The 15015-nt window shown below is 45.0% G+C and overlaps 2 protein-coding genes across 2 annotated transcripts in view; one reads left to right on the top strand and one right to left on the bottom strand.

Annotated features, from left to right (window-relative positions):
- Positions 1–2863: 2863 nt before the first annotated feature.
- Positions 2864–14556, top strand: MVB12A (multivesicular body subunit 12A). Its single transcript, XM_077329330.1, has 9 exons — positions 2864–3070; positions 5749–5847; positions 5936–6032; positions 8230–8356; positions 8445–8561; positions 10451–10560; positions 10926–10987; positions 11878–11934; positions 13703–14556. The coding sequence occupies exons 1-9, from the start codon at positions 3002–3004 to the stop codon at positions 13763–13765; spliced, it is 801 nt and encodes a 266-aa protein (XP_077185445.1). The 5' UTR covers positions 2864–3001; the 3' UTR covers positions 13766–14556.
- Positions 14291–15015, bottom strand: part of ATP13A1 (ATPase 13A1) — a 34426-nt gene continuing 33701 nt past the window's right edge. Inside the window, exon 26 of the mRNA XM_077329321.1 lies at positions 14291–14730. Coding sequence (XP_077185436.1) covers positions 14620–14730 — 111 coding nt within the window. The 3' untranslated portion in view covers positions 14291–14619. The remainder of the gene's footprint in view (positions 14731–15015) is intronic.

The following is a 15015-nucleotide window of genomic DNA, read 5'->3' as shown; positions in this document are numbered from 1 at the left end:
GCGGCTCGATGCAGGGGCGCGGCCCGATGTGTGGGTGCGCCCGCAGGCGCGGGCGATGTGTGGGCGTGGCCCGCGTGCGGGCCGCGGGCCGCACCCCAATGCCCTGCCGGTCCCCAAACTCAGAAAGGTTGGGGACCACTGCTCCAGAGGACACGTACCCTGATGAGCATTCTGGGAGCACCACCCCTACACAAGGTTGCCAACCTCCAGGGGGGGAATTAGATTGGCCACATTGTAATGAGGTTTGAAGAAAATCCCATGAGAGGCAAACAATGAAGAGGAATGTAAATAACGTAGTGTATTCTTACCCTAGAGTCTTAAAAGAAAAGCTTCAAGTAGGTTCAGGTTAAGAAATCCTTTCAAAATAATGCATGAATAACTATTGATTAGAGCTATTTCCATGGAAATATTCCTTCCTTCAGAAAGATTTCATCTGTGTGAATAAGATCTAAATAAATACCATAAACTTAACATCTGCATGCAATACAACATCAAAAGAAATCCTACTGCGCCTGAAGTGTTGAATTAGAGTCACGGCTGTTCCTCCCTCTAAGTGTTTAACTCCCTGTTGTGCAGCCCTGTTAAATGCCAATACAAAGCTGAAGACACTTGTAAAGGGCGTGAGCAGGACCAGCTGGGCGTTTTTCTTGAATTAATTTTTAATAGATTTATAGTCTCCAAGGATCGTCTCCTCCAGAGCAGGGGTAGTCAACCTGTGGTCCTCCAGATGTCCATGGACTACAATTCCCATGAGCCCCTGCCAGCAAACGCTGGCAGGGGCTCATGGGAATTGTAGTCCATGGACATCTGGAGGACCACAGGATGACTACCCCTGCTCCAGTGGACACAAACCCTGCTGAACATTCTGGGAGGGCTCCACACCCCTACATGGGGTTGCCAACCTCCAGGTGGGGCAATCAAGGTCTCCCAGAATTAGTTTTTCTAGGGCTACTATGTTTTGCAAAGCAAAAAAGAGGGCATATTTTCTCACTACTTCAAGGCAGTAATTGCTATGACATCTCATTTTTAAATACACCTACTTATTTAAGCTGTGATAATTGCTACTCACTAGAAATATCCCAACCCAAAAGAGAACATTTTCATCATTTTTTTAAAAGAGCCCCAAAAGAGGATGACATAAAAAAAGGACATCTGGTAATCCTGGTTTATCACCAGGTGACAGAGATCTGTTCCCATGGAGAAAAAGGCCATTTTGGAAGGACGGCTGGGAGATTAGTTGTGTTGCTTCACATCCCACCGAGGCTATTCCCCTGCCCAAGCCTCACTGTCCTCAGGCTCCATTACCAAGATCTGGAACATCCCAGCCAGAAGTTAGCAACCTATAAATCTCCAGGAAATTTCTATGCCAGAATTGGCAATACTATGTGCCAATGTCCTTTTTAAACACCTGACTTTGCCCCTGTGAGTTGTAGCCAGAAGATCTTATTATCTTGCTATCAGTTCTGGCTCTTTAGCGTTGCCCAGGGTGTACTATGAGGAAGCGAGCTAGAATTGAACCACGGAGCATGGTGCTTCAGTGTGGCTCAACAGCCCCCGTGTCCACAAACTTGATGTCGAACTCTGCCACAATAAGAACCATCTACAGATGTATTAAACCCACTCTGACCTACTGGCTTCCCATGTTCCACTAATCTCTGAAAATGCCCTTCTTTGTGAATATACAAAGCTCACGGAAAATAGAATCGTCCACAAAGATACGGCTGATGTGGGCCTAACCAGATCAAGATCCTAACGCCCAGCAGGTTAGTTAAAGGTCTGCAAAAATCCTGCCATCGCAAAATTTCGATTGAGGGAATGAATGGTTGCAAACACGGATGCAACTGGTGTCCTCACAATACCCGTAACCTGATAAACACCAATGGGAGGCCTGCAGGATTTGACTTGTCATCTAAATCATGGAAGATGGCTAAAAGAATACAAACAGTCTGTTCCAGTGGTTCAGCCCTGTTAATTATATGGGGAAATAATTTATTTATATTTATATGCCGCCCTCCCTGGGGGCTCAGGGCGGTATATGGTGCAGGCTGCCAAACTTATTTCCCATCTATCACAAGACTGAGAGATGTAACCAAGCTCTTTAAACTCCCCCAGCTGCCATGATTGAAAATTTCAGTATTAGTATTTAGGGAGATTGCCCAGTTGGTATGCATGCCCATTATACCAACTCGGCCTTGTATATTACTTATATGCTTCCTGCCCATCAGTCTCCAATCTTGACATGTCTATTTCCTTGACTACGTTTAAACCCAAACAAGCGGTAACCATATAAACTAAGCTCGTTCCTCACCTTCGGTCCTTGAATCTGTTAAGCATGTTCATTACGTTGTATGCTCTGCTCTGCCTCTCTGTATGAACTGCCTCGCTGTTCATTTCCATTTTGCAGTCTCTGATGAAGTGTGGCCGCACCCTTCCTGTAAACCGCCCGAAGCGGTATACAAATCCAAATAAACAAGTAACTCTGCCATACATTTATTTATTTTATTAATAATTTATAATAATAATCATAATTCTAATAATAATAATAATAAATTATGACAATTAATAATTATATATGCCATTAATAATTAATGCGCCTCCTCGACCAGCCGGCTGAATCCAGAAGCGCAGCTGAAAACGAAAGACACCGCCGCCCGGGAACGCCTTCAAAAGTTCTAACGAAGTTACGTGCGCATGCGCGTATTCCTTGTAAGGGGGGAGGGGAGGAGAGAGGAAAGAGAGAGACAACTTGCCGTTGGTCCGGCAAACCGCTTCTCGAAAGCCAGCGGCCAATCGGGCGGGAGCCCCCGCGGCGTCACAAACAAGCGGGCGCCTCAGCGCTCCGTTCGGAGGCGGGGCAAAAGTCTCGCGGTTCCTCCCCCGCCCGTCGTCTCCCTCAGCGGAGTCGGCGGTTGGGGCTGCCGTTGGTGCGCGCGACGTTCCCCTCTCACTCTCCCCCTCCCCCCCCCCGCCGCAACCGTCCCGCTCCGCTCCAGAAGCCGCCATGAATACGCCGCTCACCGGGCTGGGCTGGACCTCGGCTGCCAGCGTGGCGCCCCCCGGCTGGACTGCGGTGAGAGAGAGAGAGAGAGAGAAGGGGGATGAAGCACTCTTCCCTGACAGGGGTCGTCAACCTGTGGTCCTCCAGATGTCCATGGACTACAATTCCCATGAGCCCCTGCCAGCGTATGCTGGCAGGGGCTCATGGGAATTGTAGTCCATAGACATCTGGAGGACCACAGGTTGACGACCCCTACAGGGAGACCTCAAAAGGGCGGGAAACGGTGTGGGTTTTTTTTTGGGGGGGGGACCCCAGCAAGTCTTCCTTCCCGAGCTCCAAGGGCAGGGAGCGAGAGAGATGGCGAGGCAGCGGGACGTCGCCCAGGATCCTGGAAGAGGCGGCTCGGGCTTGGGAAGGAAACGCGATGCTGGGATGCGATCCAGGACACTGTTTAGGAGGGTGGCAGGGTGTAGCAGGCGCCAGGGTGCAGGGATACGGGCTCAGGAGGGTGGTCGGGCAAAGTCTGAGCCCGGCGACACCTTGAAGACCGGCAGAGTTTTATTCTGGGTTAGTAGACGCTTTCCTGTGCAGGGACACGCCTTTTAACTCCCTGATCTTGGGAGGAGATAATTGCCAGCTATTCCCTTACAGGAATGTTGCCCACTTGCGTGGTGACAGATGGGGCAAGCAACAAATGGTGGGGTGGGAGCCTTTGATCGCTGACAGTTTAATTTCTCCTAGATGTTTTTGTGAACCACAACTGAATTCCAGGGGATCGATTGGCTGTTTTGGCAAAGGGTTATCCAATGGCTGTATTTGGATGTGTGACACAGTTTACTAATTTAACAGAATGAATTTTTTGCTGTATATGCCCGCCGTCATGTAGGGAGTTCTTAGTCTGAGGACGAGTGCCTGCACTCGAAAGCTCATGCCCTGAATAAATCTTTGTTGGTCTTAAAGGTGCTACTGGACTCTGATTTTATTGTGCTACTTCAGACCGACAAAGCTACCCACTTCTGGGTAGAAGCTTTCCTGTGTATGCACACTACTTCAGATGGATTCAGGTGGTTCACCTGTTGGTTTGAAGCAGGAGAACAGAGTCTTGAGCCCGGGGGCACCTTGAAGACCCATAGAAGTTTTATTCAGAACAAAATTGAAGCCCAACGGCACCTTGATGACCAACACAGTTTTATTCAGACGTGTATCTGAAGAAGTGTGCAAGCACACTCCTGCAGATAGATTCAGGTGGGTAGCTGTGTTGGTCTGAAGCAGGAGAACAAAGTAAACAAGCCTTTGTGTATCTGAAAAAGTGTGCTTGCCTCCTAAGTTCAGATTTGGCCACAAATTTTGTAGAATGACTCTGGGTTACATTATCCCCACATAGGAGTGGTGCAGTCAAGCTGGCCTACTTTAGAGGACTGTTGTGATAACATATGTGGGGCATTTTGAATGCTTGATAGGAATACTGCACAGATGCTAAGTATTGTTATTGTATTGAGCCGCATTCCACTGAGACCATGGTTGAGCAAGGCTTATGAAAGGAATATAGCTGGATTGCACAGCCTTTAGTTCACCTTCTTAGCTTTATTTATTTAATGCATTTTTAAAAAATTCTACTTTCATCGAAGCGGCTCAGAGTAACAAACATCTTTTCTCCTTCAGTTTATTCCTCATGACAACACTGTCAGGTAGATTATGCTGAAAGAGAGAGAGAACAAGAGTAACTGAACAAGGGCCACCCAGCAGACTTTATGGTAGCCTAGGATATGAACTGTGATTTTCCATATCCTTGTCTGGCACGCATTTGTTTCTAAATATTGGCAACGTCAATATAGCATAAGTCAGAGTTCCTCAACAGGGGCACTATAGCCACCTAACCTTGGTGCTTACCAAACTTTTCAGAAAATGGGTGGGACTATTTTAAGACAGGGTTTGTTTTTACCTGCCCTCATTCTAATTCATGAACGCTTCTTCTTAATGTATCTTTAGTTCTTGTATGTATACTTTCCATCTCTCTTTCCTACTTTCCTTTCCCCTAAACTCTTGATTAGGGGAGCAATTTAAACTAACCTTCGATTTACAACTGACACAGTTGTGACTCTTGAGTGAATGAACCCTGTACCATTTTCATTACTCACCAGCTGTATGCAGATTGCTTTTGAGACCATTGCTGGAGCATGGAAATTTCTTGTCATTCAGACTCCAAACCGGTTTGACTTGCAGTGTCCATACCAGCCCTGGTTTGCTCATTCATTCTCTTCCTGCTTCATGGCTTCCTAGCCTTATCTAGCTTTTAAGTTACTAAAAGGCTGTTGACATCTGCTTCCTGCCCTTCCCATCAGTTCCATGTTTCATCACCTGCTTCGGTCATTGTGCTTTGCAGTTTAATAACCAGGTGCTATTGTATTCAAGGGGTGTATATTCTTAAAATGTTGAATGGCTTTTTAATGCTTTGTGCGTCACCTTAACTTAACGTGGAAGAACAATATGTTGTCAAACTGAGAGGGTCATTTCCCCCCTGCATGAGACCTTTATATTCTGAATCCAGATCTACAAATTGGACAAATTGCACAAGCAGTGTGTGTATTCTTAGCTACTATTGCACACCAGTTTCCAAGGCTTGCTGCTGGCTGTCAAGACTCCTTCTGGGCCTGTTTGTTAAGAACATCAGTTAATTTTAGTCTCTAATTGAGCAGGCTGATGCTTCCTCCCCTCATTCCTAAGTGCCTTACTCTCTCTCTCTCTGGTAGATCACGACCACTGTGGAAGGGGTGTCTGCAAACTTTGGAAAGGGATTTGCACAGAAGTCTGGTTACTACCTGTGCTTTACTTCAGCTATAAACAATGAGGTAAGGGGGATGCCGGGCTGACTGAGCAGGCTTGTGCATCAGTAGCTCTATGCAAATGATAAACTAAGTGGAATCTGCTTCTTTTCAGAACCCCACAGGAGATATAATATCCGATGTGGTGATCCTGAGCGACAAAACTCCACTGCCTTATGGATATGTTTATGTTAAAGAGTTTTTAGATCCAAGTAAGTCCATTTTATAGGGCACAGTTTTTTTAATAGTGTCTTACAATGATGAACCTTTAGTGGAAACTAACATAACATAAGAGCTTCTTGTGGCGCAGGGTGGTAAGGCAGCCAGCATGCTGTCTGAAGCTCTGACCATGAGGCTGGGAGTTCAATCCCAGCAGCCGGCTCAAGGTTGACTCAGCCTTCCATCCTTCCGAGGTTGGTAAAATGAGTACCCAGCTTGCTGGGGGGGGGGGGGGTAAACGGTAATGATTGGGGAAGGGAATGGCAAACCACCCCGTATTGAGTCTGCCATGAAAACACTAGAGGGCATCACCCCAAGGGTCAGATGTGACTCGGTGCTCGCACAGGGGATACCTTTACCTTTAACATAAGGATGATTTTTCATATGCATTGTACAATGATAACCACTGATATGAATTTAAACACAGCAGACAACAATGTAAGTCACAAAATGCACATCAGAAAGCCCTTTGTAGGTCCATTTTACGACTTAGGTAAGTGGAGATTCAAACATGGTTTTTCCAGACCCATGTTCAACCACTAAATCATACGGGGTTTTTTTGGGGGGGGGTTGTCAAATACTAGCCTATAAAGGTAAAGGATGATATAGCACGGAATTCAGAAAGGGGACATGTAAATAAGTTTAGAGCCATTATTTTCCTATTCGTTAAAAAAGGTATTGGAATGTGAAGGGGATTGGTCATTATGTGATTTTTTTGTGAGAGGCTGGATTGGAGAGGGGCAAGCATGGTTGATTTGAAGCTTTTAAAAAGTTGAGACCACTTGCAGTAAGTTTTTGATAGAAGTGCAATTAAAAATACTATGGAACATAGAATACAAGAAAAGTATATGTGATTTAAGTACAAAAGCAATAACAGAGTGATAGTTACCAATGTGTTCATAGATGATTTTAGATTTTAGAAATTTTATTGGTACTAGATACAGATTATGAGCAAGGGAAGCGTTGTTATTTACTCAGTTTCCAAATAGTATTCAGGATGTGTTTAGGTATTCATGAAAATATTTATACTCTACCCTGAGGCTCAAGCTGGTTTACAATTGTAATTTAAAAAAAAATTAACTACCCTGTAAAAATACCTCCAGCTTATGCATATAAAGCCCTAGTGAATAAAATGGGCTTGTAGTTATCTCCTGGAAACTTTTGGTTTTTTTCCCCTCACTTCCTCAGGGAGCTCATTCCATGGGCTGACGCTCCATTAGAACAAAACATGTATTCTGGCAGATGCTTGGTGTATGTGGCAGCTAGAATGAGGGAATCGGAAGACCAGGGTTGGGGGCAGATGGGGGAGAGGTGGTCCTTTAGCTACATGGTTCCAGCACCAGGAAGGGCTTTCAAGGTAACCATGGCCCTGAACAATTCCGTTAGTTCAGCGCTATGAAGTTAATATGGATTGAAACAAATTTCAAAAGTTACTTAAAGGTATTTTATTGAATTGAAGTTAAAAGCCTCAGGCAATTATTAATGGAATGACGTTTTAAAGTAACATACAGCTGGAAGGGTGTTTATCGATGCACATTCCAGTTTACTACACGAGGACCAGAAATTTCCTTTGTGTAAACCAGTGATTCCCAAAGTGGGCGCTACCGCCCCCTGGTGGGAGCTGCAGCGATCCGGGGAGGCGGTGATAGATTTGACTAAGAATGACCTCTTTCTGTTTAATTGCTATTAAAATTTAAAAAAAAAATTAATTTCCAGGGGGCGCTGAGTAATATTTTTTTCTGGAAAGGGGGCGGTAGGCCAGATAAGTTTGGGAACCACTGGTGTAAACAGTGAACATTAGGTTCATTATCCATCTTTTGATACAGCCCCACATTGGGACGGCGCAGGCCATGGAAAGTTTTCTCTAGCTAAGCTAAGAGGGTGCTAAGCTAAGCTAAGATGGGAAACTACCAAGGAGATCCAGGGTTGTAATGCAGGGGCAGGCCATGGCAAACCACCAACCATCACTGTTTGTCTTTTGCCTTGCAAACCCTGCAGAGTTGCTGTAATTAGCTGTAAGTTGACGTCAGAAAGGGGAATTTTACACAACTGACATCAAATTCATATGAAACTCCTATCCTCTTTAGCAAAAAGGCTGATTTTTTATGATCAAGGGGAAGTTAAATGAGTGAGGCCGAAGGAAGGACAGGCCTGCATTTTTAAAAAATGTTATTCTCCTTCCTGCTGTAGAAACCTCTGTCTCTAAGAAGAAAAGGCTTTGCGTAAAGCTGATTCCATTGGGAGGTGCAGATCTAGCTGTGCTCGAGATCCTGGTCACCAGCAAGAGTAAACTGCTCCCAAACTACCTGCGAATAGGGTGAGGCGCTTGACTTTATGTTAGTTCATTTGCACGTCTGCTGCAACTGAGATGGTCTTACAAAGTACATCCTGTTTCTCCTGCCTAGGGAAATGAGCGGCTTTGCTCTGTGGTGTAAAAAGGATCACGTTCTCAGGCCCAAACCTCTCCCCAAGCCACGGAAGATCAATCTAGAAATGAAGCAGCTTTCACTAGAGCCAGACAAGTAAGTTTCAGATACTTCCATGGTATTGTCTTGTCCGACCTTTACATATAGGGCCTATCGCCCTATGCGTTCTGCGGGTGAAAACCTGTTGGTCGTTCCCGGCCCTAGGGAAGCACGCCTGGCCTCGACCAGGGCCAGGGCCTTTTCGGTCCTGGCCCCTGCCTGGTGGAATGAGCTCCCGGGAGAGCTGTGGGCTCTGCGGGATCTTTCATCGTTCCGCAGGCCCTGCAAAACGGAGCTCTTCCGCCAGGTTTACGGTTGAGGCCAAGGCTGACACCTATGCCCCCCCCCCCCCCGGGGATTTGGGACTAGGAACCATCAGGATCCCCTCTCCACCCGCCAGTAGTGGGAGGGGGAAAGTTGATTTGCCGATCTTGCCATGTTAGTAATGTTGAAATTGTAATTATTGTTTTAATTGAGTTTTAATGGGGATTTTAAGATGTTGTAACTCGCCACGAGCCGCAAGGGAGTGGCGGGGAATAAATCTAATAATAATAATAATTATTATTATTAGAGTTTCTTGCACTCACTCTAGGCAGTGGACTTTGACCGTTCCTTTCGCTAGCAGCCCTGCTCTCTCCAGTATAAATCTGCAGGCCTACTAAGGAGTCGTCTGTCTCCTGCCAAATGTTCATCCAGAATGTCATCTCCCCTAGTTGCATGGTCCACTATAAATGGTTGGATAAATAGGCCTTTGTTTGTATGCTTGAGCTTGTTTCTGGCTTCTAGAATGGAGAGGGTAAGCCGTTGCCTGCCAGGGTTTTCAGACCAAGCAGGTAAACAGAAGCCCAAATATTCCTTTCCTTGTTTACCCAGCGGTAGCAGCAGATGGAAATAGTTCCCTGCTCTGACTTCCCTGCTTGTGCAGGAAGCAAAGGTCACTTTGTTGCCAGTTTTGAACCGAGAGTACTTGTCATCCCTCACTAATGTGGTAGGGCTGCATTTATTTCCAGTCTTCCAACCCGCCCTACTTCAGCTTCCTCCGTATCTGTGTACTGGGTTGCCTTTAACTCTTAATAAAAACAGCTTGCTGAGGGAAGCAAGTTTTATGCATGAACAGAATAGGAACTTAGATACCTACTTAAATAGACTCCACCATTTAATGCAGTGTCATCTGTTGTCATATTGTGACATTGTACTCCCAGCTTCTTTGGTTCCTTGCTAGTATCCTACCAACTTTTCACCGCACTATGTGGAGGTTCTAGCAAGGAGGGGTCATTGGGGCAGATGCCGTTCCTCCTCCTTAAATCAGCTGGAAGGTTTCTAGGATGCAACTCCTATCAGACAGCAAACAAAATTAAACATCCAGTAGTAAAAACTTCAGAGCAGATGTGGGAGAGGCAGGACTGGTGCACCTTTCATTTTGCATCCTGGCAACACCTTGGCTGATGTGGTGCATGAGTTCAAGTTCCGTGCAAGGGACACCAACAATTGTCTTATTTTGAAGAAAAAGAAGAAGAGCTGGTTCTTATATGCCGCTTTTCCCTACCCGAAGGAGGCTCAAAGTGGCTTACAGTCGCCTTCCCATTCCTCTCCTTTTGCTTTATGGAAGCTTACTCAACTGCTGTGCTGTGTTTTGATTTCTAATTGGAGGTTAGTGACAAACACAGATGTTTAGATGGTTTGGGGAAAGATGGAAGGAACCCCAAAAGAGACTGAAAAGAAGTTACCTTCTATAAACACTGGGGCCTTTTCACCTTGCCTGCATGTGTTCCAAATATACATCTGCAAATGAGGGTGAGAAAAATGCTGTTCTGAGGACTCCAGATTGTGGGCTAGTGAACAGATTTCCGAGTGGAACTCTTAAACCGTTCTCATATCCCTAGCAGAATGTAGCTCCTTCCACCATGTAAAATTGCTCTGAAATGCTTGTCATGTAATTCTTGCAGTACAGAGGGCCCACCAGAAAGGCCTCCACCTCCAGTTGGCCCCAAAAGACAAGCTGCCCTTAAGCACCATGAGTCCATATATGAGAGTTCAAATGTCTATGCCATTTCAGGTATGTATCATTCTAAATGCAAAGACCAAAGTTGCAATGAGACAAGTTTATTACTCTGTCTGCTGCCTTCTTGAAACTTTTCCCTCTTACACTGTTTTGTAAATGGATGCATTTCTTGTACCTAAAATAATGCAGGCCCTGTCTTTCTTTGCCTCATTTTGGGGATTTTTGCTTTTGTAAGATGGTAGAATATGGACAGAAACCAGTGTTGCAGTGGAGATGCATGTCCTTCTATATTGTTACAGGTTCCTTTTTAGTAAGTTTAATGCAAGTCAAGATTTTGCTGTGAAAACACTAGGCATTGAAACCGCCATACTGTCTGTTTATATATAGCATCTGAACTTAAATATTCTCTTCCCCTATAGCCATGGACGGGGTACCCTTTGCTCTGCACCCCAAATTTGAGAACGTCAGTAGCAACACTAATGTAAGTACTCAGTTGTGGTTTTAGAATTTTGTTGTGGGAAGGAGGAAAAATGTTATAGAATGTGGCAGGATTTCATTACGAGTTTACCAGGAAGAGGTTAGTCCAGCCTTTTTTCAACCTTTTGACCGTGGAAGTACCTCTGAAATATTTCCCAGACCTTGAGATTCAATGGAATTGATGTCAGCTGGCCATGCCCCCATATGCAAATAAAAACAGTTCCCCCCTCCGTCTCCTCACTCCACCACACTATGGCTAGGTTTTCCTTCTCGCTGGGTGGTGAAGCAGCATAGCGAAAAATTATCTTCTCAAAGCTGGTCTTCCCCAGACTCCGCTCTGCATATGAGAAGAGGCAGATTGCCCCAGATCTGAGAGAACGACAGTTCACTTCCCTCCCAACTGGGGGTAGAGAACAGCAGAGGGTGATAGCAAGCAGACCCAGGAGGTGGCTGAACGGGAGGGGAGTCATGCCAAAGTGGGCAGCTGTCCTGCCCTACCTTCCCTGAGCACTGTAGAAACTGCCAAATTATCTTAGACAGGAGTTTTCAACTCCGGTACCCCCTTGGTGGTGGTGGTAGTAGGGTGGCAGTTGTGTTGTGGAGGTAGTTGCCAGCTCCATGCGTGACTTGTGACATCAGCAGCTGCCATCTTAGTAAACCCCACACCACAGTAGTGTCAAGGGGCTTAGGTTAGTTTCTTAGGTTAGTTTCTCGGGTGCTTGCTTTTATTCTTTACTCGTAGTTTATCCAACTAAGGTAAGTCACTAGAAGCCACATTTCCAAAAGACAAAAGAATGTAACTGTTCTAGAAAACTGGAGTTGAATTGTAGAGATAAGGACAATGGTATGAAACCTTGGTGTAAGAGGTTATTTCTCTTCCCCCCCCCCCTCTAGGCTTCTTCATTCTTTAAAGACTTGCATATCAAATCTCTCACTGACATTGAGAAAGAGGTAAGCTGAATTGATCAATACTATATGTATGAAGCTCCCTTTAGTATCTCTGCCCCACAGTTGTCTGAGTGGCCTCGGACCTAAGGTCTTTCCTCACCCCAGCTTCATGAAATCTGTAACTGTAAACTGAGCTTGAAAGTTTACATAAAAGGTTGTGTTCTACCAATGAGGGATGAAGAAACGAAATGATGCTCTGGGAATAAATTTTAATCCATCTGTGTGCTCCAGTGAACGTCCTCAGGAAAGGGGTCTATATAAGGATTAAAATGAAACAAAACCTAAGATTTTTTTTACCCAACTAAAATAATGTTAAAAGGTGGAAAGAAAAAATGTTTCATATGTATTTATTATATATATATATATATATATATATATATATATATATATATATATATATATATATATATATATATATATATATATAATTTCGCATGTACAATGTGCATTATGATGTCTTGAAAATGTATACATAGAGAACAGGGAAAATCATACAAATTATGTTAAAAGGAGTACCATAATCCCTTGCAACAGAAAAGTGTGTCAGTATTATTCTCAATGAGCCAGCTGTGAATAAAAAACTGCTGATCTTGTATGCATTTATCAAAGTCGGGGCAGGACATGTAATGCCTTCATTTAGCCTATGTGGTGCCATAGTTGTCAGTCGAAAGGTCCACTCAGCCTACTTTCTAAGGAGGGTCTTATCATTATGTAATGTATAAACTGCCCACAAAGAAAAAATCCATGGGGGTGTGATTCAATTTTTTAATGTAAGATGTTTTGCGTTCACCAAGACGCACCTTTACTTTCCACGTATCCATTTTATTGCATTTATGCTTAATTAAGTACACCAAATAATCTGAATTGCATCTTGTAAAAGGGTTTAAAGTGTATTGCCTATTATCATGTAGACTGATAAAGTTCTTTATACAGTACTGGCAAATTTACCATAGGCACAATAGTTACATGGGAAATGGCTGGATGGAAAGTTTTATCCTGGGCATAAGCTTTGTGCGAACCCCCACTTCAGAATGCTGAAGACTAGGGTAGTAAAAGAACTGAAATTAAAGGTGTGTATTTTGCTAAATGTACTACATTTTCAAGACATCATAACGCACTTTGTACATCAGCGGTCCCCAACCTTCTTGTAGTCGGGGACCACCTCCGAGGGTGGGAGAGAGCCGGCGGCCTGGCCGCCGCAGCTGCATGTAAACATGCATGTGCAGTTGCTGCGCATGCACGTTTTTGCCACTAGGTGGCGCTAACGCGCACGGAGCTGCCGCGCATGCACATTTTCGCCAGCAGGGGGCGCAACACACGCATGCGCGGCAGCTCCGCACGTGCGCGTTTGCGTCGCTGGCGTGCCAGCGGCCGTGCCTGCCTCTTCCCCCCCTCTCGCTGCGGGGGGGGGGGGAGGCAGGCATGGCCGCTGGCCGCCCGATATCGGGCCGCGGATCGGGGGTTGAGGACCCCTGTTGTACATGGCTAGAAAGCCCTGCATTTATATTAGTCAGAAATATATTTACACAAGGCATTTTTATTTATATTAAAAACCTTTTAACCTGCCTTTTTTAGTGTTGAGCATTTTTTGTTTGTTTTTAATTTTAATGTTTACATAGATGCCCTGAGGAAGTGCTAAACATTGGGGCACATAAATAAAATTTATTTCCACGGCAGTACTGTTTTGTTTTTTCATTGGTACGGACCTTCTCCTTGCTGTCCCCCATAGCGTGCCGTAGCCGCTACTTCATAAACTGTTATTTCCTTTCAGTACGACTACAGCTTTGTAGTCGAAAGAACGGCAGCTGCCCGACTCCCACCTACCATCTCGTAGCCGTTTCTCAGAGAAGCCTTTTCGTTCCGCCAAAGACACTTCAGGCCCAGAAGTCAACTTAATGCTGCTGCTGCTAAGGGTGACAAAAGAGCCCTTTCTCAAAGGAAGGAGTCATTTTAGATGCTGAAGCTTGTAGACCCTACTTTACCTGTGTTATGCTAACACCGCTCCCGTGCACTACAATTTGCAGCAGGTACAAGCCAAATATTTTTACATACATGCTCCCAGCATGGGCATATACCGTATAGATTTCTATGCAAAGCACTTTTTAAAATAAGAAACATATTGTTTGGGCAAATGTATTTCTGTTCTTACGTGTGGCTGTTTTGAGAATTTTAAGTGCTCGATATATACAACTATAGGATACAGAAGGGAAAGCACGTTAAGCAAGCCTTGAACGTCCCTGGTTCAGGAACTTGTTTTGGAAAAGCCATTCACTAGGGAATCGACCATGTGTGGACTTAAGCCTCTCGAAGCAAGGAAAAACAAGGACATGACACAGGAACTATGCAGCAAAACGCTCAGTCATATTTCAAAACGCACTGATTGCAGTTTAATTACCAAATCCATGACCACTTTTCCAGGAGCAGAGGGGCAATACAAAAATCAACGGCGGCTGTCACGGCTGAGAAGTTTTGATTTGTTAGTGGAGCTGTGTACTTCTCCAACACTCCCCCCCCTCCCCCGGTCTCTTGTGGTTTCCAAAACTGCACACTTGAAACTGCATCCCGGTACCAAACTGGTGTGAAAGGCCAGTCCACGGTCACAAGAATAAATAATTCCTCTTGCAATGCTGTGTGCCAGTTGTTCCCTTGTGTTGTTCTTCACATCTGCTCAGGAGAATGGGCTCCCTCTCAGGAAGGCACTTTGAGCTTTGTGCTGCCTAGAAAGAACTGCAGGATTCTGTCCACCATCAAGGCAAGGAAGAAATTGGCCATGAGGACTTGGGTGATCACTAGCTTAAACTGAAACAGAAGGAATAGAGAAACTCTGTAAGACAGAACCCTGTCCATTCATTTGAGCTCCACTGGGCACAGACCACACTTAAATGGTGTGGTGAAAGAGGATGGCAGGGCATCTTTATTCACCCATTTGCAAGAATGACTAGTGAAGCAGCACACCAACCTGGTATCCCTGAGGGAGGGGGCTTTAACTGCCCCTTTTTCCTGGGCTGCAGCTAACATTCAACTTTGGAGGGGAGGGGAAAATACTGAAAGTTCACATGTTTAGTTCTGCTAAAAGGTAAAGGT

Source organism: Paroedura picta, chromosome 3, assembly GCF_049243985.1.
Source record: "Paroedura picta isolate Pp20150507F chromosome 3, Ppicta_v3.0, whole genome shotgun sequence".
Taxonomy (NCBI): domain Eukaryota; kingdom Metazoa; phylum Chordata; class Lepidosauria; order Squamata; family Gekkonidae; genus Paroedura; species Paroedura picta.
Note: the sequence above shows the minus strand (reverse complement) of the source record. Positions and strands in the feature narration are given on the sequence as shown.